At 38.3% G+C, this 26,195-nt stretch overlaps 2 protein-coding genes across 3 annotated transcripts in view; both read left to right on the forward strand.

Moving 5' to 3' along the window:
• The first annotated feature begins 1,138 nt into the window (after positions 1–1,138).
• ASNSD1 (asparagine synthetase domain containing 1) lies at positions 1,139–12,528 on the forward strand. 2 transcript variants are annotated; one of them, XM_083350517.1, is made up of 5 exons: positions 1,139–1,186; positions 2,333–2,579; positions 7,074–8,624; positions 9,409–9,590; positions 11,976–12,528. In XM_083350517.1, exons 3-5 carry the CDS (start codon positions 7,167–7,169, stop codon positions 12,229–12,231), a joined length of 1,896 nt encoding a protein of 631 aa, XP_083206643.1. In that variant the 5' UTR covers positions 1,139–1,186; positions 2,333–2,579; positions 7,074–7,166; the 3' UTR covers positions 12,232–12,528. The 2 variants fall into 2 exon arrangements, with proteins under 2 accessions (XP_083206643.1, XP_083206642.1); XM_083350516.1 differs by lacking the exon at positions 1,139–1,186 and having other exon boundaries at positions 1,816–2,386; positions 2,504–2,579.
• Positions 12,529–17,940: 5,412 nt separating this feature from the next.
• The window catches only part of ANKAR (ankyrin and armadillo repeat containing), a gene marked incomplete at its 5' end in the record, with an annotated part of 47,700 nt that continues 39,445 nt past the window's right edge, over positions 17,941–26,195 (forward strand). Inside the window, 3 exons of the mRNA XM_083368606.1 lie at positions 17,941–18,538; positions 20,700–21,137; positions 23,457–23,620. Coding sequence (XP_083224732.1) covers positions 17,941–18,538; positions 20,700–21,137; positions 23,457–23,620 — 1,200 coding nt within the window. The remainder of the gene's footprint in view (positions 18,539–20,699; positions 21,138–23,456; positions 23,621–26,195) is intronic.

Here is a 26,195-nt window from a genome sequence, read left to right on the forward strand (position 1 = left end):
GTAAATTGCAGCATGACATTGGAATGCGTGAGATAAACCTACCTGGCTGACCATATTATTTATCCCACATTACTTATCCCTTCCAAGTATAGCAGGTGCTATACTTGGAATATAGTCAGTGAATAGTAACAGTGTGGTTGCCTCAGCCACAGGTTCCTGACACGTTCTTCCTCCTGGCACCTCTAAGGGTGAACTCAGCTTGCTGTGAATGTTTTTCTTACACCGTTCCTTCAAGCAGTTCAAAAGAATTGGGACGGGGATATCTTAATAATAATAATAATAACAATAAGTTGGAAGGGACCTTGGAGGTCATCCAGTCCAACCCCCTGCTAAGGCAGGAAACCCTATACCATTTCAGACAAATGGCTGTCCAGTCTCTTCTTAAAAACCTCCAGCGTTGGAGCATTCACAACTTCTGGAGGGAGGTTGTTCCACTGGTTAATTGTTCTAACTGTCAGGAAATTTCTCCTTAGTTCTAGGTTGCTTCTCTCCTTGACTAGTTTCCATCCATTGCTTCTTGTCCTGCTTTCAGGTGCTTTGTAGAATAGCTTGACTCCCTCTTCTTTGTGGCGGCCCCTGAGATATTGGAACACTGCTATCATGTCACCCCTCACCCTTCTCTTCGTTAAACTACACATACCCAATTCCAGCAACCGTTTCCTATATGTTTTAGCCTCCAGTCCCCCAATCATCTTTGTTGCTCTTCTCTGTACTCTTTCTAGAGTCTCGACATCTTTTTTACATCGTGGTGACCAAAACTGTATGCAGTATTCCAGGTGTGGCCTTACCAAGGCATTGTAAGTGGTATTAGTACTTCACGTGATCTTGATTCTATCCCTCTTGGAGGTTTGGTTGTGAAAGCAGCCCAAATGCATATGGGAGGGGTACTTTTATCACCACACCTGTTCACAAAAGACATGCAGCTCTCTTCCTTTATGTGGAGATTTTGCATTGGCTACTGGCCGTGAATGTAATTGGAGAATTACTCTGGTTTCTTGCTTCCTTCAGGTCTTGAGATCCTGTCACCTTTAAACTGTCAAAAGGAGCAGTAAGTGATTATATCTGGCATCAAAAAGGAACCTGGGGTCTTCTGACCAGTCAACGGGAGCAGATGTCAAGCCGGGCACTACCAAGGGAAGGGGGGGAAGGGTCAAAGTTGCCTGATAAAGAAGAGCTGAACAGAAAGGTCAGTGGAAAAACAATGAAATTATAAGAATGGGAGACACTAATATGGACAAGGTACATCTGTAAATGCTGATGGTAGAATCTTGATAAAATAGCACTAAACTCTGCTTTTACAAGATGCGACAATAACTTTCAAAAAGGAATCCTGTTTTATAGTTTTATAGCCCAAAACTAATGTGCTAAACACACAATAAGGATCAGGCTTCATTGGACTTGGGCTCATATGGAGAAATAATAATTTCTCTTTAAAATATTATTGTTCTTTTAAAAAAGCAATTCTCACTGAAGGGGGATACTCCTTTTAACAAGGAAATACAGTTTGGATTATTCTGAATTTGTAGAAACTGCCAAAAATGTGCATTTTTTCTCCTTGCTGAAGCTGGAGAGTTAAAATATCTTAGGTTTGGCTTGTTGCAAAAATTATAGGTGAATATAAAAAGAAATTGCTGGATGTGGGGAAATAGATTTGTCATCTGAATCCATGTGATAATGATAATAATTGCCTTAAGATCTGAGCTTTAAAACTTTATATTTTAATTATAGTGGATGCAGTCTCTATTTAAGTTTTCTTGTTGACTGAATCATTTTAATCATGTTTGGGATAGAGGTATTTCTATATAAAATACCATTTATTGGAATGACTTAAATGTATATATGAATTAAATTCTGTGTTTCTACTCATTTGATTACTCAGGGGAATTATAAAATCAAAGCAAAAACAATTCAAAAATTTAAAACAAATGTTTGAATTATAAGGTAATTAAAAGTTAAATGTCTGGTGAAAAGATGGCCCTTTAAAAATTTTCTGAATGCAGTGGAGACCAAGCTATAGCTCCTGGAGAAGTAAATTCTGTAGGCTGCAAGCAATACAGGAGAATCACTCTTTTGTCCGCCAGATAGCTCAATCCGTGTTAGAACCATCTCCTATTTGCATGTTCCTTGACTCTTCTGTGTGAAGAAGATGGTAGGAAGCCTACACAAGAGTTTCTAAATAGACATCACTTTGTCAGATTTTATGATGGAATAAACTTGATACATGTAAATTTTACTTTTATGCTAGGTAGGTTTAAAAAGCTAATTTATAAATTATGCTTAAAAATCTTGGGCTTATTTTTCACGGAATTGAGACCTTTTTTTCATCTTGCAGATTAAAGAGCAAAAAATTGTAGTTGATGAACTTTCCAACTTGAAGAAGAACCGTGTAAGTGACTATAACTGTCCTAGATTATCCTAAAAAAAAAACTAAACTAAAACTCAAAAAAATAAATCTTACCTCTTTAGTGTTGAACTTTTCAGACTGTTTCTTCTTAATTTGCAGAAAGTTTACAGACAGCAACCGAACAGCAACATATTCTTTCTAGCAGACAGAACTCAAACTCTCTCCGAATGCAGAAGTACGTTCCTCAAATACATTTATATTTTAGATGTATTAGAAATATAACTTAACATTAAAGATGATAATGTTCAGTGAGATGAATGGACATTTTTGTTTTCTCACTCTGGTGTTATAAAATATTGACATTTCTATACTGTATATGCTCAATGGATTATTTTTATCTGAAGTTATAAAATAATGCTACAAGTACAGAAATTCAGTATGTGTATGTGCAGGTAGTCTTCACTTAACAATGGTATTTGGGAGTGGAATTTCTATTGCTAAGCAGTGCCATCATAATGCAACACAATGCAATATGACCACACTGCTTAGGGACAGGAGTTCCAGTGCTTTCATTAGTGCCATTGAGCAAATTCCATGATGTTGTTAAGCACAGCATCACATGGTTGTCATTTGCAACCTCCTTCCAGCTTCGCCCTTCCTTTTGCTTGTTGGAAACTGTCAGTGAAAGCCATAAATCAGGGGTGTCAAACTCAATTTCATTGAGGGCCGCATCAGCATTGCGGTTGCCCTCAGGGGGCCGGGTGGGTATGGCCAGGGTGGGCGTGGCCTACTGGGTGGGCGTGGCTAGAGTGTGTATGGCCTACTGGGTGGGCGTGGCCAGCTCTACATCGTTCGCATCAAGGGTGCCTATGGGGGCCTGGGCAGGAGTGGGACAGAACTGAGGGTCTCTGGCAGAAGGAGGGTCTCTGGGCCAGGGCCAAGGCAGTGGGGGCCGTTCCCTCACTGTTTCCAGGATGGCTTCGCGGGCCGCATGAAACCACTTTGCGGGCCGAATCCGGCCCCCGGGCCTTGTGTTTGACATGTCTGCATAAATGGTGACTACAGGATGTTGCAATGCCATTATTGCAAGCCAGTTGCTAAGTGCCCAGATCGCAATCACGTGATGATGGGGATGCTGTGAGTGTTGTGTCAGAGCATGCACATTCTTATTGTGCTGAGGTAACCCAGGAGAAAATGCAGTAAACAGTGCTTTGTAATTAAATGGTGGTTTATATTACACTATATCTACAAATATATACTAAAAAGCCTTGGTGGAGCGGTGGGCTAATGCCTCCTTAAGTAACACCAGCTGCCTGCAATTAGTGCAGGTCCGAGTCCCACCAGGCTCAAGGTTGACTCAGCCTTCCATCCTTTCCAGGTAGGTAAAATGAGGACCCAGATTGTTGGGGGCAATTAAGCTGACTTTGTAATAATGCCGCTGGGGGGGGGGGGGGGCGAAAGCCCTAATAAGCAGGCTATATACATAGAATGAAGGCTATTGCTAAGCACTTTGGTTTGTGCTTAAATTGTAAGCCGCCCTGAGTCTTCGGAGAAGGGCGGGATATAAATGGGATTAAAATAAAATAAAATAAAAAAATAAAAATAAAATAAGATACATACACGTGGTGAAACAGCAGACTCAAATACGTAGCAGTTACAGCAGTCAAACGGATGAGAGAGGGGAAAAAACCAAAGTAAAAAACTCCCTTTTATACTCAGCCTCCTAAAGGGATACACACACCTGCTGAGTCATTCCTATATTGCAGGGGTCTTCAAACTCGGCCCTTTTATGACTCATGGACTTCAATTCCCAGAATTCCTCTGCCAGGCACACTGGCTAAGGAATTCTGGGAGTTGAAGTCCATGAGTCATAAAAGGGCCGAGTTTGAAGACCTCTGCTATATTGCATCATCCACATTACATTACATCAGCTGGTTAGCCTTTAAATTATTACCTTGACGTGTTGTAAGTACAAGAGCCAGTCATAAGTACCGTTTGTTCAGTGCTGTTTTAAATTCAAACAGTTGCTGAACAAGTGATTTTTAAGCAAGGAGACAGCCTGTATAAACTTATGATAAGTAGCTCTGGATATTAGACGGGCAGCAATGATCCAGGTCTCTCTTTAAATATGCCCATATGGCCACTGTGGAACTGTGTCTTATGCAAAGGACAATATAAAATGAACAGACTTCTGATCTTAGCTTTATGAATAAAACAGTGACTAGGATGACAAAAAAAAATATCTTGAAAAGTAGGTAAAATTCTGACTTCCGGCGAAGGAAAAACAAACTGAAGATAGCTCAACTAAAGGCAGAGCCAGCAGCTAGGGCAAAAAAAAAAGAGCTGGAGAATAGACCAGCTCTTCATAATTCTTATCCAAAAAGGAGAAAAAAACAGACAGAAGATCTAAAAGATACGGGGTTTGCATATTTCCTTTTCTAATCACTTTTGGAAAATGCTTGTTAGCTACTTTTCAGCTATTAGGAACCTTTGGATCATCAAACCTTATAGCACTGGGTGAGTTTCCTTCAAGCAAAAGAAAATAATTGGAGGGAAGGAAAAAAACAGCATAAGGGTGATTAGTACTTTGATTATGGAAAGTTATAAGCAGACTAAGGGCCCACACAGATTTGAAATAAGATCCTGGAATTGATTATAAGAATCCTTCCCATGCGAAGATACTTTTTTAAAAAAATCTTTAAAAACATGATAGGATGAGATTATTAAAGTTTGGACACTAAAGGAAACCAGAAGGAACTAAAGATTATAGTGGAAGGAGACAAATTTGATTTACTAATATAGAAAGAAGCAAAATATTTTAACATTGGATATATTGAAGGATGTTTTTGAACCACAGACATTAAAGGTTTCTACCTTCTTTGTTCAAGAATAAGTTTTACTAGATGAGACAGACTGATCTGAAAGTGGATTGAAAAATGACAGGCTACAAGAATGACAATAGAAAAAGGATGCTACACTGGGCCTCCAAAGGAAACCAGCTGATGTCTTCATAATAACTAAAAAGGGTTATACAAATAACAAACTAAGAGAATGACCTGGCTAATTTGTCTGTATTGTATTTGCAAAAGAGACTTGTTAAAGCTTTGAAGAATTTTGTGAAAAAGGACAAAGAAATGAAAAAAAATGAAGTTGTAGGACTTTATTTGAAGGAACTAGAGATCAAAATTATTAAAAGTAAAAGGAAGGTATATAAAGTTGGTTTATTTGATCAAGGTTAAAATAGATACATTGTTATCTCTGATAAATTTGAATGGATTTCCACTGATCAGGATTGAAATGACTTAGCTTTAAGGAGTCGTTGATTGTTAAGAGCCGGGATATGGAAAGAAGAGGTCATTTGTTGTATTTTAAGAGAAGACAAATTATTAACATTGTTTTTACTTATATAATGAAAACAAGTCACAGGAGTGGGTGTGTGGGTGTGTCATTTCTTTATATATTTCCCTTTCCTATATTCTTATTTTTCTTTATTTTCTATTATTTCTATTTTTTTACTTTTTTTATTTTGTAATTATAATTTTTAATAAAATTACAATTAAAAATAAATGTTAAAATTCTAAGCAAGTTAAGAGCTTATAACTGCCTGGAAAAATAGACTTTTTTTGTTTGTGGCATCAAATATATCTGTACAGGAGACATGAGCAATCTTTGACTATCAGAAGTTGTTGGAAGTATAACTTTTAGTAGCGCCAGCTGGTGTACGGTTAAATATATTAAAATTTTTAGTTCTGTAGTAACTGGAATGTTATGTATTGCTCATCCCTTCCCTTTGGGAATGATAGCAGAGAGGACTCTTTCCTTTATCATCAGGTAACACAATACAGTAATACATAGCCTCCCTGCAGATCTTAAGGAATGAGTTTCCAACTTTTTAGAATATGAAAGTTAGATACTGTTATTTAATTTAATGTTAATTAGGCAACTCCAGAGGTCCCTAAAATAATTTCCCATCTAGCTATAAAGTTGCGATTTTAGTGATTTCATTTTGAGCTAATTCAAGATACCGCCGTCAAGATAGTATATCAACATTTTAATTATATTTGTTTGACATTTACCTGTAACCAAAAGAGTAATGTTTAAACAGACTAAACAATCAGCTGGCTAATGTTCAGTTGGGGAGGTTTCATTATGGAATATAATTATACAGATAAGGATCTGATATTTTCATCTCAATTATAAATGCAGCAGTAAATATTCTGAAGGGAATTACATTACTGCAATTAGAAAAGGATTTAGCATGTATTTTCAGATACTGCTTTAAAAATACCGAATTAAATGATAGTACATTATCTCTAGGGGAGAGTTTCTTTCATAAATCATTTTGACAGTATGGTTCAGTAATAATGCTTTTTCTTACTGTTACATTTTCCATGTGTAAAAAAGGCAGTGACAGGAAAGAAAACTTTTTCCATTCTGTACTTTGGTTGAGATGTCCCTGAATAACTGACCAAATCAATGGTCTTTTGTTGCACTCACTTCTGTTAGGTAGGGAATGAAACACAGGGACGTGCTCTTTATTCCTGCTCTGGATTAATATATTTGGAAGCATGGTAAGGCAGTTTCCTGTGCATGGGTTATGGTAAATATGTGTGTATTAATCTTGCATTGAACGTAATTGCATATGTACTTAGGGCTACTTTGAATATCTGTGCGATTCTCTACACCTTTTAATTAATACATTAAAAATGAGATTTTCTTTTATCCCCAGTTACTTTAGATGAACTAAAGAAGGCTCATCAAGAAATAGAAAACTCAGAAAAAATCAAGACCAAGAAATAGTTAAATCCAATACAAGTTTGCAATGTGTGGAATTTGTTGTGTGGTCAGCTTATCTGCTCATGCCCCTGGAAGTAATATCTTGAAAGAAGATATCCTAAACAATCTTAAAAGAAGAGGACCCGATAGAAGCCAACAACTGGAAAAGACTGAGTTTCACCTTCCATATTGGTGTTTATTTTCTGGCCATGTACTTCATTTAAGGGGGCCAATGACTCCACAGCCATTGGAAGACTCTGGTAATGTATTCCTTTGGAACGGAGAAATCTTCAGTGGAATTTCTATGGAAAGGGAAGAGAATGACACTCAAGTTATTTTTCGCCAACTCTGCTCTTGCAATAGTGACTCTGATTTTTTGACAGTGCTGTCCTCCGTTAAGGGTCCGTGGTCTTTTATTTTTTATCAGGCATCCAGGCATTGCTTATGGTTTGGCAGGGACTACTTTGGTCGTCGAAGTCTGCTGTGGCAGTTTAATAAAGAGAGTGACATTGCTCTTGTACTGAGTTCCGTTAGTTCCGTCTCTAGTGATCAGTGGCTGGAAGTTCCAGCATCAGGAATTTTTCAGATGAATCTGCAGGATTGCGTTGTTCATAAATCTATTACTTTAATGTTACATCCTTGGAAATTTCCTCCCAGACAAAATGTAGTTGAAGTAGCAATCTCTGGAGATTTAAGCATAGTTTCTAAATCTCTACCTACTTATGTGTCTTTTGTGATAAATGCATCCACTTCTTTGATAGCTCCTATCATTCCTTTAAGGAAGGAAATTTCTGACATGACAATAGAAACCCAATTATTTAGTTTTCCCTCACCTGTAGCTGATGCGGAAGTTCTTCAAAAATTTCTTGCAGAACAGCAGAAGAAGGAAAGAGTCCATCAATTTATTGATGTATTGAGCAGAGCTGTAAAGAAACGAGTTTTATGCCTAATGAGAAATGGTGATCCATTCAGAGGAGAAATATCAGATACAGATCTGAGGAAATCCTATATTGCAATCCTTTTTTCTGGTGGTCTTGATTCCATGATTATAGCAGCCCTTGCTGACAGGTATGTTCCCTTGGAGGAACCAATTGATCTTCTCAATGTGGCCTTCGAGGTTACAGGTCAAGGTAACCCAAACAGTCCCATTAAGAAATGCAGCAAAGAGAAGAAACGATTTCCCCCTCGTCAAGAATCTTTAAATGTCAAGAATACTGTGACCAGTGACTCTTCTCCTTCTTTTAATGCTCCTGATAGAATTACTGGCAGGGCAGGATTAGAAGAATTAAAGAGAATTAATCCTTCAAGAATTTGGAATTTTGTGGAAATCAATGTTACGCTCGAGGATTTAAAAGCAATGAGAGTGAAACATATAAGACACTTAATTTATCCACTGGATACTGTTTTGGATGACAGTATAGGTTGTGCCGTGTGGTTTGCTTCCAGAGGAGAGGGTCTAGTTACCAATCAGGGAGCCGTTCGACCATATAAAAGTCCTGCAAAGGTAAGTAATTATTGAACTTCTCCCTTTGTTCAATTAAAGTTGCATAAAACTGTTTAAACTCCATAACTGGTATTACAGCCTAATGCTACCTAATAGGGACTAATCTCATTGGGGTCCAATTGGACCTATTGCCAATATACTAAAACTCACACTCCACACACAACTTACACAACATGCATAACTATAAAATGGAGAGTGTTTTGTAGTAAAATAATGCTGCCAATCAATGAAAGAGGTTTAGGGCAGGGGTCCTCAACCCTGGCCACTTTAAGACTTGTGGATTTCAACTCCCAGAATTCCAGCTTTTCTGGCTGAGGAATATCTGGGAGTTGAAGTCCACAAGTCTTAAAGTTTAGGGAATGTTTGTAGTATACAAGGAAGTAGATACATGTAGCTACATTGACTGTAACATTGGAAATTGCGACAGAGAAAAAAAAAGTCTCCGTTTCGGGCCTTATACTATTATGCATAATTTGCTTTTTGCGTTTACAATTTTAATTTCTTTTGTTATATTTTTTTGATGATCAGACCTCAAAAACAAATAATTTAATAACCATTTTTTTCTTTTTTGTGTTTTGGAAGTAAACGTTTTTCATTGTGGTTTTTATATAAACATCCTATACCTTGTGGCTATGGCTAGATTTTCATTTGTTAAAACATCTTGTATAAATTGGATTCTCTATTCTAAATTACTTTTAGATTTATTTGGAATATAATGCTGATGCCTGTGTTAATATTCTGTGATCTCTGGTCATTACATGTTGTATTTCTATATTCATTACAGATTGTCCTTACAGGAATTGGAGCAGATGAACAACTTGCAGGGTATTCCAGACACCGTGTTTGCTTCAAAAAAAGTGGTTTTGAGGGTTTGACTGAAGAATTAAGAATGGAACTAAGTTGCATTTCTTCTAGGAATCTGGGTCGGGATGATAGAGTTATTGGAGATCATGGCAAAGAAGCCAGGTAAGCAGGCGTGCAACATAAGACTGTCCTTGATTGGACATACTAAAATTCAGATAAGGATAAGGAATAAAGGCAGCAAATATCTAATAGATAAATGGAAGAAACAATTCACATGTTATGGTAAAAGAAGGCAGAGTCTACTTTTAAAAGTCCTTTTTTGTCATGTGTAATACACTGTCGATCAGAAGGTCGGCAGTTTGGCGGGTCGAATCCCAAGTGCTGCGTAACAGAGTGAGCGCCTGTTACTCGTCCCAGCTTCTGCCAACCTAGCAGTTCGAAAGCCCGTAAAAGTGCAAGTAGAAAAATAGGGACCACTCTGGTGGGAAGGTAACAGCGTTCCATGCACCTTTGGCGTCTAGTCATGCCGGCCACATGACCACAGAGACGTCCTCGGACAAACACTGGCTCTTCGGCTTTGAAACGGAGATGAGCCCCTAGAGTCGGAAACAAGTAGCATGCATGTGCGGGGGAACCTTTACCTTTAATAATAATAATAATAATAATAATAATAATAATAACAACAACAACAACAACAACAACAACAACAACAACAATTTTATTTGTATACCGCCCTTCTCCCGAAGGACTCAGGGCAGTGAACAGGGCAAACATATAAAAGTACAAAGATACAAAAGTTAAAAAAGAATTAAACAAAATGCCCAAGCTAAAACAATAAGTAAATATATTTAAAACAACAATAAAATCCCAACCCATCCCCCATCAGGCCAGGCCGGCTTGTTCGAACAAATAAGTCTTCAGATCGCGTCAGAAGGAGCGAAGGTCGGGCGCCATCTGGAGCTCAACCGGCAACTGATTCCATAAATCCGGGGCGCCCACAGAGAAGGACCTCCCCCTGGGGGCCACCAGACGACATTCTCTGACCGGTGGCACCCTATACACTATTCTGATGAATATCCCAGAGTTCAATAGTGTTAATTCACAGCTTTCTTTAGAAGACCATATAGTAGCTGTGACTAGGGGGGCCTTCACCCAGGTCCGCCTGGTGCGCCAGTTGTGGCCCTATCTAGACCAGGATGCCTTACGTACGGTCACTCACGCGCTCGTGACCTCTCGTTTGGACTACTGCAACGCTCTCTACATGGGGCTGCCCTTGAAGACCACTCGCAGGCTCCAAGTGGTACAGAATGCAGCCGCGAGAGTTGTGTTGGGAGTTTCCCGATACTCCCATGTTACACCTCTGCTCCGTGAGCTGCATTGGCTCCCAGTTGTCTTCCGGGTGAGATTCAAGGTGCTGGTAATGACCTACAAAGCCCTTCATGGCATGGGTCCGTAATACCTCAGGGAGCACCTGCGGCCGGCATCAACTTCCCTCCGCCCAGTGCACTCCTACAGAGAGGGCCTCCTCAGGGTGCCACCGGTCAAAGAATGTCGACTGGTGGCCCCCAGGGGGAGGGCATTCTCTGTGGGCGCGCCGGATTTATGGAACCATCTTCCGGTTGAGCTCCAGATGGCGCCCGACCTCCGCTCCTTCCGGCGTGATCTAAAGACTTACCTCTTCGAACAAGCTGGCCTGGCCTGATGGGATGGGGTTGGGTTTTATTAATGTGTTTTAACTTTTCTTATTGTGCTTTAACTTTTTGTAAGAGTTGTGGGCATTCTGTTTAATCTCTTTTAATTTTTGTATTTTGTCTTTTAACATGCATTGCCCTGTTCACCGCCCTGAGTCCTTCAGGAGAAGGGCGGTATACAAATAAAATTAATAAATAAATAAATAAATAATAAATAGCTATTAATTCAGTACTAATAATTGCCATATCAGAAAAAAAATGTTTGGAATGGATCCTTGAGATTTGTTTGTGAAGTTGTCACAGACCTGAATTATGTAATGTGTTACTCTCTTGGGGTGGGGTGAGAACATGGAACAATATTTAATAATTTTTATCATTGATTTTCTCACCTGTGTGCAAATAATCTCAATGGATCGGATCCAAGAAACTCCCCACTTTTTCTGTGAAATAGCATTAGGAAAAGAGTGTTGAGACTAAAGTGACATTATCTGAGTCCTTTTGGAGGTGTTTTATTGAAAGAAAACAAAAAATGCACTTGTTGAGATTGGTGATTATAGAAATAAAATAAATAAATTTACAATATTTCAGTATGCTATAAATGGATACAAGGTAGATCTGGACTAAAATTAATTAATGGGAAATTAATTAATGGGAACAGTTAATTACAACTGTCATAGCATTCAGGATACCAGCTGCCTACAGTTTTGCACTAATGAGTTTTTATTGATGAATGTATTAAAAATGGACATTTTTTGAAATATACAATTAACCAAACCAGTTCATTAAAGAAATCTTTATTTACATTTGTTTTTTTAAAACTTGGTTTTACTTTTCTTGCTATAATTTTCCCTTTCAGATTTCCCTTTCTTGATGAAGAGGTTGTGTCATTTCTTAACTCACTTCCTGTATGGGAAAAAGCAGATTTGGCCCTGCCTCGTGGGATCGGAGAAAAATTGCTCTTGCGTCTAGTAGCTGCTGAGCTTGGTCTGATGGCCTCTGCTGTTTTGCCAAAACGAGCCATGCAATTTGGTTCTCGAATTGCAAAAATGGAAAATACCAGTGAAAAGGCATCAGACAAATGTACAAGACTTCAGACAGCTTCAAGAGAATAAGTGTGTTTGTGTATGAATATGTGTTTGTGTGTGTATTCCAAAGTTCAAAGACTGGATACAGTTACTTTAGGACCATGATTCTGAACATTTAATTGGAAATAAGCACCCGAGATTTTATATTATTTCTTAAAATATTACACATAGGAGCAGGGACTTCCCATTGAGGTAGGAATTAAAGAAATAATAACTAATAAATAGTGTGTTATAGTTTTATCATAACTATTTGAATTACCTGCAATAAATTTTATGTTTTTTGTCACAGATTTTTATTTATTAAAGTAATATACTGACTGCTGCTTCAAAGAAATGTTACTCAGATTCTTTGCTTGTTTAGGTTCTACAATCGAAACTTGAAAGTACTCAAGTGATTCAAACTGCAAAGAGCAAAGCATGTCATCTTTATCCTGATATTTCATTGTATATCCAGTATTCATCAGGAGAGTACTTAGAATCCCAGCTATTGTTTTGAGAGAATGTTTATTAATGGATAGTTCTAAATCTGTTAGGTTTTTTTTTACTATTGGCTCTTCCTTCTTGGATTGCAAATGAAATTTTAATGTATAAAAATCACATGCACCTTCCATCATCCAGTGTCTTTGACTAAGTGCAACCACTAGGTAGTTCTTATCTCTGCCAGACAAAGCAATAAGCAATCAACATGTGATGCCAGCTTTGTAGCAATCTATTCAGTCATCTTGAAGGTGCGCATATTTTTTTTGAAAAACTTACTTAGGCCAACTGCTACTCCTGGAAAAGCTTAACGTGAAATGAGACACCCCGCCCCTCTTTGCTCCCAAAAGATGTAAATTCACCAATAGTAGGATACCTTTACTGTTCTATGGTATCCATAGTGACAGCCTTTCGTTTCTACTCCCTTCACCATGTAACAGCTGAGGCTGCGAGCTGGAGGCTCTCTGGTCCTGGGACAAAAGGCAAGACTCCCACTTATTGATAGATTTACAGGCGTAAGTTTTGTGTTTCGGTCACCTTGCTTATCTGGGATTGAGTTTCCAGAGACCTATTAAGAATTTTTTTTCTCCTGGTTTCTGTTCTATTCCCTGATTTGGGAGAGGTAACCTTTGAATGGTTAGGAGGTATCAGAGGTGGCTTACTGCTTTTTCTGCCTTCTCTTTTCAGTCAGGATGCTTAGAGAGCACGAAAAAAGTACGTTTCTCTTTTCACTCTCCTCCCTTCCCTCAGGCTGAAATAAGAATGCTACCTAAAAGCATTTGGCGATTTTCCATCAGACCAAGGGCTGAAGGGTTGACTGTTAGCTCAACAGTGGTAGGGGTACACATGACCTCTACACTACAGCATGTATATCGCTACTCAGTCCTCCTGGTTCATTTCTTGGCCAGATTCACACCTCAAGCCATCTGTTTTATTAAACTATAATCGGTTATATCCGTGCATTATGTTCTGTCAAAACCATGCAGGCTACTGCTTGGCGCAATGTGTACACCCAGTGACATCTTTCTGGAATACCTAAAGAGCTTTCTCCTCTTATACGAGGGCCAGTTCGATGATAATTTTTTGAAGAGGCACTGCTTTGTCTCCTACATCTAAACTGCAGGTGGCTAGAAAATCAGAATGTTTGTTATCTGCACTCAAAACTTTTCATTCCGTGTTTAGGAAAGCCCCTCAACTTTTTATCTTCTATGCTTTTACATTTTTTTTGTCCAAGACTTTTTCTGACAAACTTTTTTGCTTACCTGGTGAGCTATAGTTTGCCCTGCATTGATTTTACTAAGTTCAAATTGTTGCTCATGTGACATATTGTCACCTAGCTATCATTCCTGGCTAAAACGGGACTTAAACTCACAGTGTCCTGCTTTGTGGCTTGGTTCCTAACCCTCCATACCAAACTGGCTGTGTAGTTTTCTACTGTAAAACTCAGTACTACTACTTGTTTTTCTTATATAAGTGAAGAAGACATAAATAAAGCAGTCACATATCTTTTGACTGATTGCACTGCAAACTGTGCTTAGAAATATCCCTGCTATTGTTAACTGGATTGCTTTCTGAAAAAATTAAAAGAAAAAAAAAGAATCAGAAAGAAATGAAATAAATTCTTAACACTACCTCCTGGCCTTATGGAGATGAGGCAAGGAAAATCAACCGCATCTTCCCCTCTTTCCTTTTTGGAAGGTCAGCCAGTCTCATAAAAGATATTCAAATCTCAGGTACTGATTTATCAGGAGCTTCCATTAAAAAAATACAAAGGAAAATAAAAGATTCAGATTACAAGATGATGCTAGTCTTCTAATGAAGAGCTTGTAATATGCATAAAACAGATAAGGAATGAGCTTGTACAATTACCAGGGATAACATAATCTGACTTTAAACAGACAAAGAAAAAAAGCCATATCCTTTCAAAAATAATTGTTTTCCTTAAAAAAAAATTCCATCTGTCTCCAGTCTTTTTGGACAGCCCTTCTAGATCCCTGAGGATTCTAATCAATTCTGACGATGTTGAGGAGATAAAAGATGCTCCATTTCTTCTCTCAGACTGTTTCCAAGTTCGTTTTTGATTTAAAACAGAGGTCTTCAAACTTGGCCCTTTTATAACATGTGGACTTCAACTCCCAGAACTCCTCAGCCACAAGTTGTAAAGTGGCCAAGTTTGAAGACCCCTGATTTAAAACAACTCATAGTTGTTTCTTGTGATGGGGGTAATCACTTCATCTGCAGTCACACCCTATTTGTGCCTCAGTCATCTTGAAGTATATTGAATCTCATACAATGTTGACTAAGTGATGTGGCGTGTGGCTTTCCTAAACATTCACTGTTGCTTTCTCTTTTTTTCAAATGCAAAATTAAATCTAAATCAATGTATTGTTAATTTTTGCGGAACAATCAAGAGATTCCAAAAGTCACAAAAAAACAAGAAAGCTGTAGGCTTCTTCTCACACCATTAATAAATAAATATCCTTATAGTTTCACTTCCCTGGAATATTATTTGGTCACAAAATGGTAGAAAAATAAAGTGTACTAAAATTTCATTGATTTTAATGGCTATATTACTGTTTATCTCCCACTAACCAAACAAAAAAAAATGGTTCTATTCGTATTGTTATACATGGGTTTTATTCAAATCATTTCCATTCTACTTCAGATATTCAACTTTAGTATTACAGGTAAAGTGTTAAGGTTTTTGCTCCTGTTCATATTAAAATATGTCCACACTAGTCACTAATTCAAATAATCTAAAAATACATTAATAAACTATAAATTAAAAAAGGACAGAACCTGATTCAAATCTCAGTACAGTAAAGTATTAAAAAATCTTGTAAAATAAGAGAGAAAGGGCATAAAGAACAATTTCTAATGTCCCAATTTCCCTATGTAAAATAAAGCAGTTTGTAGAAATTCTGCTTGTTGATTTTGATACATATTGAAATACCTTTGGAACCAGGGTTGCTAGCCATACTTTAATTCCTTTCATTCATATATAATTCAGGCACAACGTAAGGGACATCCACAGAGGGAGTATAAATGTTCAGATGGCTACTACAACAACATCACTGAAGCCCCATCTCTCTTTTTATGTGTGTAGCTTTGATCACATGATTGTTGTTGTCATCTTGACTTTTTTTTTAATTCCCCTGCGGATACTTCTATATAATAATATAGCTATTGCATGAGCTTGTCAACTTTAAAAATAAAGAATTGAGTCTCAACTATACATCTCATATTAACCTTATTAACTAACAGCACTGTAACAGTAATATAACAGCATTAGTAATAATCTAATGTACAGACATCATCTTTATCGGCATTCACTGATATAATACATAATTTAAATATATTTTACTGTGAGCAGTGAAGCAGATGAACAATAATTCTAGGTGTGTGATGCACTGATGCAGTAATTTACCCTAGCAATTTAAAAATAATAAAGCATAATTATACCATTTAATAATCATTTAAAGTGGGACTTCCATAATTAACTTTGAGCAAGCAGAGAATTAGGACCTAACCCAACCTTCTCCAACTTAAATATCTTGGACTACAATATCCATCTGTTCCGGACAGGATAAGCATTATTAGAATTGTAACCCAAAACATCTGGAGTTGCCAAATTATGAGGAACCTGAAATGTGTGTAATACACTATATAGCTTGTATGACATCACCATGGTGTAAGGTTTTTACTGTGAAGTTTTCACTTCACTATTTCCTCTTCTTTACAAAAATATATTTTTATGTAAGGTAGTCCTCACCTTATGAGCACAATTATGCCCAAAATTTCCATTACTAAGCAAGACAGTTGGTAAGTGAGATTTACCCTATTTTACAACCTTCTTGCCACTGTTGTTAAGCAAATCACAGCAGTTGTTAAGTGAATCCTGTGGTCGTTAAACAAATCCGGCTTCCCCTATTGACTTTGCTGGTTGGAGGCTGGCTGGGAAGGTTACAAATTTTTATTTTATTTTATTTTAATTCCATTTATATCCCGCCCTTCTCCGAAGACTCAGGGCGGCTTACAAGCTTAGCAGTAGATGATCACATGACCCCGGGACAGTGCAACTATGATAAATACATGCCAATTGCCAAGCACCTGAATATAATAATAATAATAATAATAATAATAATAATAATAATAATAATAATAATAATAATAATAATAATAATATAAAGTTGGAAGGGACCTTGGAGGTCATCTAGTCCAACCCCCTGCTCAGGCAGGAAACCTTATACCATTTCAGGCAAATGGCTGTCCAATCTCTTCTTAAAAACCTCCAGTGTTGGAGCATTCACCGCCTCTGGAGGTAGGTTGTTCCACTGGTTAATTGTTCTAACTGTCAGGAAGTTTCTCCTTAGTTCTAGGTTGCTTCTCTCCTTGACTAGTTTCCATCCGTTGCTTCTTGTCCTGCTTTCAGGTGCTTTGGAGAATAGCTTGACTCCCTCTTCTTTGTGGTAGCCCCTGAGATATTGGAACACTGCTATCATGTCACCCCTCACCCTTCTCTTCGTTAAACTACACATACCCAATTCCAGCAACCGTTCCCTATATGTTTTAGCCTCCAGCCCCCTAATCATCTTGGTTGCTCTTCTCTGTACCCTTTCTAGAGTCTCGACATCTTTTTTACATCGTGGTGACCAAAACTGGATGCAGTATTTCAGGCGTGGCCTTACCAAAGCATTGTAAAGTTGTATTAGTACTTCACTTGATCTTGATTCTATCCCTCTGTTAATGCAGCCTAGCACTGTGTTGGCTTTTTTGGCAGCTGCAGCACACTGCTGGCTCATATTGAAGTGATTGTCTACTAAGACTCCGAGATCCCTCTCACAGTTACTACTATTGAGCAAGGTACCACCTATACTATACCTATGCAATTTGATCACATGACTATGAGGATGTTGCAATGGTCCTAAGTGTGCAAATGGGTCAGAAATCATTTTTTTCAATGCCATTGTAACTTTGAACAGTCACTAAACAAATGGTTATAAGTGGAAGACTACCTGGACATCTCCCACTGCACTGATAAGGTAAGCCACCAGAATATAAAATGAGAGCAAATCCCACTCCCTACTAACACTGATGATGTTATCTAGTTTGATAATGAAATGTCTGCAGGAAAACAACCAAGTTCAGAGAGCAGCAAGGACCCTTCATATATTTTTCTTCCAGCAAATCTTACATTGCTTAATTTTAACTTTTAACTTAATTTACATTTCAAAGCAGCAGAACGGAAAATTTTGAAGGATGTTGAGACCAATTAAGAAGCAAGCCCTTAGAAATGAGCAAGCAGATGAAGCAGCCTACTTAGCACACCTGGCAGCACAGAGGAATGCTACGGCCTTCTTTGAGAAGTACGAGCGAAGTGAGCTTCAGGAATTACTTACCACGTCATTCTGCAGCTGGTTGGCATCCAAAGACGACATGCGTCATCCATTAGAACTTCCCAGTGGACTTCTGAGTCAGATGAAAAGCATCAATACTTCCATAGCTATTATACTTATGCCAGTGGAGCCAGGCTTAGATTTGGACTGTCGGGAAATTCATCAAATGATCAGGGAGTTGGCTGTGGGCATTTATTGTCTGAACCAAATCCCTTCTATCAGTCTAGATGCCAATTATGATCAGAGTACTTCCTGTTCACTCCCTCCGGGGTATTTTGACACAAGAATAGGACAAATATTAATCGCTGTTGACTATATGTTGAAAGCCCTGTGGCATGGAGTATACATGCCCAAGGAAAAAAGGGTACGATTCTCTGAACTCTGGCGCTCTAGCATGGATATTGATCAAGACGGGGTTCCCCAAACATTAAAAACGCCTGCTACAGAGTTCTGTCAAGCTGGTAAGTTTGTTTTTGACCACTGCATGAAATGTTGTTCAATGTAGATAGGAAGTAATGATCAGGATGAAGCAGTATCACATAAAATAACTGTACATATCTGAAATACGCATGTTGTGAATACATATCATGAAGCTTCCATCACTCATGGCTGCTTGGAAATGTACATCTAAGTGATACACATATAGAACCCAGAGCAGTCATTGAAGAGATTCTTATCCTGGTTCTACCACTCCAGAGGTGCCACCCAATGTCACTCCCCATCTCTTCCCCAAATAGCCAAGCTTAACCAAATCCCTGAATGCCCAAAAACAACCAAAAGGTTGAGTACTTAGTCCCGGGCAATTGTTCAATGTCCTTTGCAGTCACAAGCCCCTGCCAGCAGGATTTGTGGTGGCAGTCAGACCAGACCTCCATTGCCTAGACTCATCCATTACTGACCCTTCCCAGCCTGATAGATGACCTCTGCTTCTGGAAAAGCAGCACACTATTGTGCGACTCCAGCAGTGATGCTTCCCAGAACTCTACACTCCCTTGTATCCCTTGCTACTCCACTGTTTGTTCCTGTTACCTCATCTGATGAGCACCATCTCTCAGACTCCTTTACAGGAAGTTCATGTTTGAGCTATCAGAGTTTCTCTCCTCAAGGCCATTTACTTCTTTTTGCAGTCCTTTACAGTAGGTACTTTATCTCCATTCAGCATAGTTCTTTTCTTCAAATGTAATCCTGCCCTCCCAGCACTTCTCTGCCAGGTCCTGTTCGCTTTTTCTCACCTCACTGAAAGGCTCCTTGGCCACTGCCACTGCAAGATGCCAACTTCTTTCTTCCCAGCTCAGCAACTCACTGCCATACTCCAAAGCGGCAACTCACTTTCTAAGTTCTACACTTTAATCCATTACTATTCACTGTTCCCCGGCATATCCCTTAATGATAACCTTCCTTAACACCCTCAATTGTCACTAAACGTTATGTCAGTAATGAAAGGCTGCCCCAAGGCCATCTTCATAGCAATAATCTATAAAGTCCTCAATCTGTTATTTCCCCCATGCCCCAGATCACCAAATACTGTACTCTTCTTACTGATTGGTACTTCAGGATGTAGGCAGTAATGGAGGAGTTAGGGAAATATAAGGCAAAAAAGAGCCCCTATTAATCTCTTGACTGTATCGAATACAGTTGCTTAAGCATTCCACACTTACACATTCAGACTCACCAAGCCTCACTACAGTACAATGCAGGTAACACAAGGAATGTTGGAGAACACAAGATGTTTGACAGAGGGTTGCATGCACAGATGGGGTTTCCTGCCAAGTCCTTGTACGGCCCTCTGTTACATCTTGGGCCAACCTACACCACTGTTGTGCTGTTCCTGGCTTAAGTATTATAAAGTGTCTTGGGGTTACTTTAGTTCCCTTATTTTATATTTTATTATTTTATTTTATTTTTATATCATCTAAACATGACTGGTTTTAACTGGTTCTGCCTGGTTGTTCCTGTGCATAGATGCCATTCTCTCTCTGGGTCCTTCTTTCAACATGGTGTTATTTTGGTTTTTCTGGTATTCCCAAATGTGAGGAAAATTTATGCTAGTTTCCAGAGGAAATAGTCAAGCAAGCAAACAAAACTCTGATAGGAAGAAAGCAGAGCACAGAAACATGTTTCTAGCCTTATTTCCATTCAGTTCCAGATGATTGCTGGCAAGGCTTTGAATAGTTAGAGATTTATGGGCAAAATATTTTGTATATAGCAATTGGATAGTTCTGTAAATTTAATTTCCTGATTATTATTTTTTTAAATCAAGCATTAGAATGCTTGGCGAAAAAGGATTATCTTTAACAAGAAATGTGGTCCTCTTGAGTTAAAAAAAATACTCTTGACATTTATGAGTTGGATTCAAAGCACATCATCCACAGAGAAGACATTCTGAAATTGTGGAGATTAGTGAGGTGTAGCTAATACAACTGCCTCTGATTTCAATAAATCTCGTTTCTGATTAAGGCTGGATATTAATGAATATAACTGACTTTTTATTTTAGCCATTGTCTATCCACTATAGGATGAAGGCCTCTTCCACATGTTTCCAGCCTGTAGGATATATCTATATTTTAATATGTTTATCTTTAATATATTTATAGAACTTATATGTACATGTATATGGTATAGGTCTAATAGACATTACAAAAGAACCAGAGTTCCAAGGAATCTATGATGAAAACATGAATGAAGATCCAACTTACAATCCTAACAGCATAGAAGAAAAAATGTTCTTTATGCAGTTTGCGGACCATATAATACTTAAGCTGACGTTTGCCGCTACAAAGGTTCAACAGTATGAAGATGTGTTCCTGTTTGATGCAGCGTACAACCTCACCAATGCAATTAGAATGACTGAGGACCACCTCGATGCTTTTTCATACCAGAGATTACAGCAGAGGCTCGCCCTTCAGCTCAAAGTTGTGAAAAAGCATCTAGAAAAAAAAGAAGACATTCAAAAGAACATAGCATACTTGAAGCTGATAAGCTTTCTCATCCCATTTATCATTAATTTAAAGAGAAAAAATAAAGTTCCAAATTTAAGCCGGCTTCTTCAGCCCTATTCAGGTAAGCGTATGCTGTGTTTGTTGAAAGAGATTTCTTTAGTTTCGTTAGTCAGACAATAAAATAAAATATTTCTTAGTCAGACAAAGTAAGCCCCTGAAACTGGTACCACTGAGCTGAAAAAAACTGGGCAGTACTGTTACCATTGCAAATGACAAGCACACAATTGTTCATCCCACAAAAGTAGGTTTGAGTAGACTAGAGTCTAATCTGTGGAGATTCTCAACCATCCAGATCATGGTTGCCTCAAAAGTGTTTTTTTTTCTCTCCAAAAGACAAACTTCTTGTTGTTGTTTTTTTGAAAACATTTTGCTTCTCATCCAAGAAGCTTCTTCAGTTCTAACTGAAGCTTCTTGGATAAGAAATGAAACATTTTCAGAGACAGAAAAAAGAAAAAGAAAAGCAAGAAAGCCCAGTTGCCTTTTGGAAAGAAGCATCTTTGTGACTAGAGTCTTTCTTGTCTATTCTCTGTCTAGATAGGCCAGTTGCCATATGGTGAACAGGGCTGGTTTTTTTTTTAAAAAAAAGGAAAGAAAGAAAAAAAACTATTGAGGAGGCCTCAGAAACAGTAAGTGCCGAAATGGAGAAAGGCATAACAGCTATAACACTGGAATTTCCTTTATCACTACAGTTTTGCCTTCCTCACACATCCCAGAAACTGGTTAGATTTTTCATCTGCCTGAAGACAAGAAATGAGGCTGTAGGGGGGGAAAAAATAACCCTAGTCCTGTCAGAACTCAGCGTACAACACAGTCGTTGATCCTGTATCTATTGGATGGTTTTGCTTTTACAAGCAAGTCTCTGAAAAGTCATCTGGGTTCCTCCTTGGTTTGGGGGCTCTGTCTCTAGACTGTGATCCGGAGGCCTTGTCCTATTTTTCATCACTGGTAGACTGAACAGGTATTATATAAGAATCATATAGTAATTAATTCTCATACCTCTTTTTACAGGCTGAAGGGCTGGGCTGAGACATAATGGCTTACAAATGTCACCATTTGTATTGCTTGTCAAAAGTGTTGTGCTCTTTATTTGGTCTGGAAAACCCAAGAGAGTGACTTGAAGGGCATACCACTTTCGACAGGCACTATCAGTGGTAAAGTTTGCAGGATTGCTATAAGCCATTACAGCCATGAGTTACTGTACATGCAACCTCTCACGTCCCACTGTGTTGCCCGCAAATTGATACTATAAAACGTTTAATATTTGGCTTAAAAATAAAATAGTGTTGAATTCTCTTAGTGATCTGGCGCCAATTAAGTTCTTTTTATTAATCTGCCTCAAATAAAAACCTGCCAAGAGAGGAGAAAAAGTGACAAAGCCCATTTGGTCTTTGGGTGTATAACAGAAGGTGCGGGCTTGGCAGGTTTTTTAAAAAGAACCCCAAGATATTAGGAACCCCCCAAAGCAACCTAAACAGCACCGAGGAAACTCATTAGCTACAAAAGCTGACCAGCTAGGGGAGAAAAATTGAAAAACTGAGTGAAAAAAACAAGTAGAATGAAAACCTGTATCAGAAGCTAACACACATTTTTACAGTTGTGGATAAATGTTTTTTTCATTGTTTATTCTTAATATTAACATTAATGGATTGTTTTAAACTGACCAGTTGAATCTTCTTTACTGTTACGCCTTTTTTCAGTTGTGTACCCGTCCTACAAATCTCAGTGAATTGCAAAAGAACTTTAAATATTGCAAGTTCCTTTTAAATACTTGCATTTATTATCCCTAAAATATATGTCCTTCATTATTAATTCTCTGAGTAGCCATTTAAAAACGGTTTTTTAAAGTTTATTTTTATAGATATGAGCAGGGCTTTTTTTGTCATAGAATGCCCAGAACGGAGTTCCGGCACCTTTTTTGGATGGAACCTTGTAGGGTAGGCAAGGCGGGTTGTATGACGTGTATGAGTTCCAGCACCCTTTTTTTTAAACAAAAAGCACTGGATATGAATAACTTAAATTAAATATGTTTGGGACCATAAATGTGATTTTTATTCATTTTCCAAGCAAATTGACTTTTGGGGGGCATGTTCCAGAACCCCTTTCATTTGAAAATTTGGTTATTGGTTTTATTTGAATACAATGTACTTTAAAAATGCAAACACACATTTACATATATTCAGTAGCTTTTTCTTTCTTTATTGTTATAGCAATAATTAATTTGCCAAAGAAGCAGTCCTCTTCATTTGATGAAAATATTGAAAACTGTAGTTTCTAGAAGTTATCTGGAAAGTGTAATTCCTTTTTTAAAAAATTGCCAACACGGATTGATCAATAGTGACTGTCATCTTTCCGAATCAAACTCTGTTTTTCCTTTTTATAGATGACAAAGTTAAAACTGAACGTGAATTACCCCCATTTATGCTTGGGACAGATTTCAAATGCCAACATTTTTTGTATGCCCAGAATCAGTATTTCCATCTCCATGGTGGCATTGAATTTGATGTTGGGACGCCTTCAGTTGAAGATGTTTCCAAAGAGGTTAAGGTATCAAGCTAGTTTTTTTTTAAAAAAGAACAAAAACAACCGCACCAGTTATTTTGTCTATCACAGAGATGGATGGGGGCATGGATGGAGGGCAGGGGGCGGAAGGGAGAAGGAGAGAGAGGGAGAGGGGAAGGGAAAGAGAATTACTGTCTCAATTGTGGGCAGAAGCTTATTTCAGTTCAGTTGTAAGGTTAAGTAGTATTGAATTTGAAGGATCTGCTTCATAACCTGAGAGTTCTGGAAATCAGCTTCATTGGGTATTAATATAAAAGCAGCAGCACAGAATACTTTCAGATCCAGATTTTTGTCAAATACTTGTTAACTATTTAGATTACCTTGCTAGGCCCCAAGCATGGGACAAATCTTTATTTCCTGTTTCAGCCTATCTTGAAGGCCATCGAACAGGCAGTAGTCACACCGGTGACAGCTCATATATATATATAAAGTGTTTGTTAAGTATTTAGAATACCTTGTTAGGCCCCAAACACGGGACAAATCGTATTTCCTGTTTCAGCCTAACCCAAGGCCATCCACAGGCAGTAGTCACAGCAGTGACAGCTCAATCCAAATATATATATATATATTTGCCCCATGTTTGGGGCCTAGCAAGGTAATCTAAAGAGTTAACATTTGAAACATATCTTCCCTTGCAGAAAAAAAAAAGCTAACAGAGCGAGAGAGACCTTGTGGCTTAGAGGCAAATAACACTGCCTCATATGCAATCAGCCCATGGTTCGAATCTCAGAAGGGTATGGCTGGCTGATGACGACTAATGAGTCAGAAATGCATTTCAGTTTCCCTTTAATTCTTTGTTAGTAATTTACACAAATATAGGAATTGTCCGGTGTGACTACTGCCTGTTCGATAGCCTTCAAGATAGGCTGAAAACAGGAAATAAAGATTTGCCCCATGTTTGGGGCCTAGCAAGGTAATCTAAAGAGTTAACATTTGAAACATATCTTCCCTTGCAGAAAAAAAAAAAGCTAACAGAGCGAGAGAGACCTTGTGGCTTAGAGGCAAATAACACTGCCTCATATGCAATCAGCCCATGGTTCGAATCTCAGAAGGGTATGGCTGGCTGATGACGACTAATGAGTCAGAAATGCATTTCAGTTTCCCTTTAATTCTTTGTTAGTAATTTACACAAATATAGGAATTGTCCGGTGTGACTACTGCCTGTTCGATAGCCTTCAAGATAGGCTGAAAACAGGAAATAAAGATTTGCCCCATGTTTGGGGCCTAGCAAGGTAATCTAAAGAGTTAACATTTGAAACATATCTTCCCTTGCAGAAAAAAAAAAAGCTAACAGAGCGAGAGAGACCTTGTGGCTTAGAGGCAAATAACACTGCCTCATATGCAATCAGCCCATGGTTCGAATCTCAGAAGGGTATGGCTGGCTGATGACGACTAATGAGTCAGAAATGCATTTCAGTTTCCCTTTAATTCTTTGTTAGTAATTTACACAAATATAGGAATTGTCCGGTGTGACTACTGCCTGTTCGATAGCCTTCAAGATAGGCTGAAAACAGGAAATAAAGATTTGCCCCATGTTTGGGGCCTAGCAAGGTAATCTAAAGAGTTAACATTTGAAACATATCTTCCCTTGCAGAAAAAAAAAAAAAAGCTAACAGAGCGAGAGAGACCTTGTGGCTTAGAGGCAAATAACACTGCCTCATATGCAATCAGCCCATGGTTCGAATCTCAGAAGGGTATGGCTGGCTGATGACGACTAATGAGTCAGAAATGCATTTCAGTTTCCCTTTAATTCTTTGTTAGTAATTTACACAAATATAGGAATTGTCCGGTGTGACTACTGCCTGTTCGATAGCCTTCAAGATAGGCTGAAAACAGGAAATAAAGATTTGCCCCATGTTTGGGGCCTAGCAAGGTAATCTAAAGAGTTAACATTTGAAACATATCTTCCCTTGCAGAAAAAAAAAAGCTAACAGAGCGAGAGAGACCTTGTGGCTTAGAGGCAAATAACACTGCCTCATATGCAATCAGCCCATGGTTCGAATCTCAGAAGGGTATGGCTGGCTGATGACGACTAATGAGTCAGAAATGCATTTCAGTTTCCCTTTAATTCTTTGTTAGTAATTTACACAAATATAGGAATTGTCCGGTGTGACTACTGCCTGTTCGATAGCCTTCAAGATAGGCTGAAAACAGGAAATAAAGATTTGCCCCATGTTTGGGGCCTAGCAAGGTAATCTAAAGAGTTAACATTTGAAACATATCTTCCCTTGCAGAAAAAAAAAAAGCTAACAGAGCGAGAGAGACCTTGTGGCTTAGAGGCAAATAACACTGCCTCATATGCAATCAGCCCATGGTTCGAATCTCAGAAGGGTATGGCTGGCTGATGACGACTAATGAGTCAGAAATGCATTTCAGTTTCCCTTTAATTCTTTGTTAGTAATTTACACAAATATAGGAATTGTCCGGTGTGACTACTGCCTGTTCGATAGCCTTCAAGATAGGCTGAAAACAGGAAATAAAGATTTGCCCCATGTTTGGGGCCTAGCAAGGTAATCTAAAGAGTTAACATTTGAAACATATCTTCCCTTGCAGAAAAAAA

The sequence above is a fragment of the Vipera ursinii genome, assembly GCF_947247035.1.
Source record: "Vipera ursinii genome assembly, chromosome: 1".
Taxonomy (NCBI): domain Eukaryota; kingdom Metazoa; phylum Chordata; class Lepidosauria; order Squamata; family Viperidae; genus Vipera; species Vipera ursinii.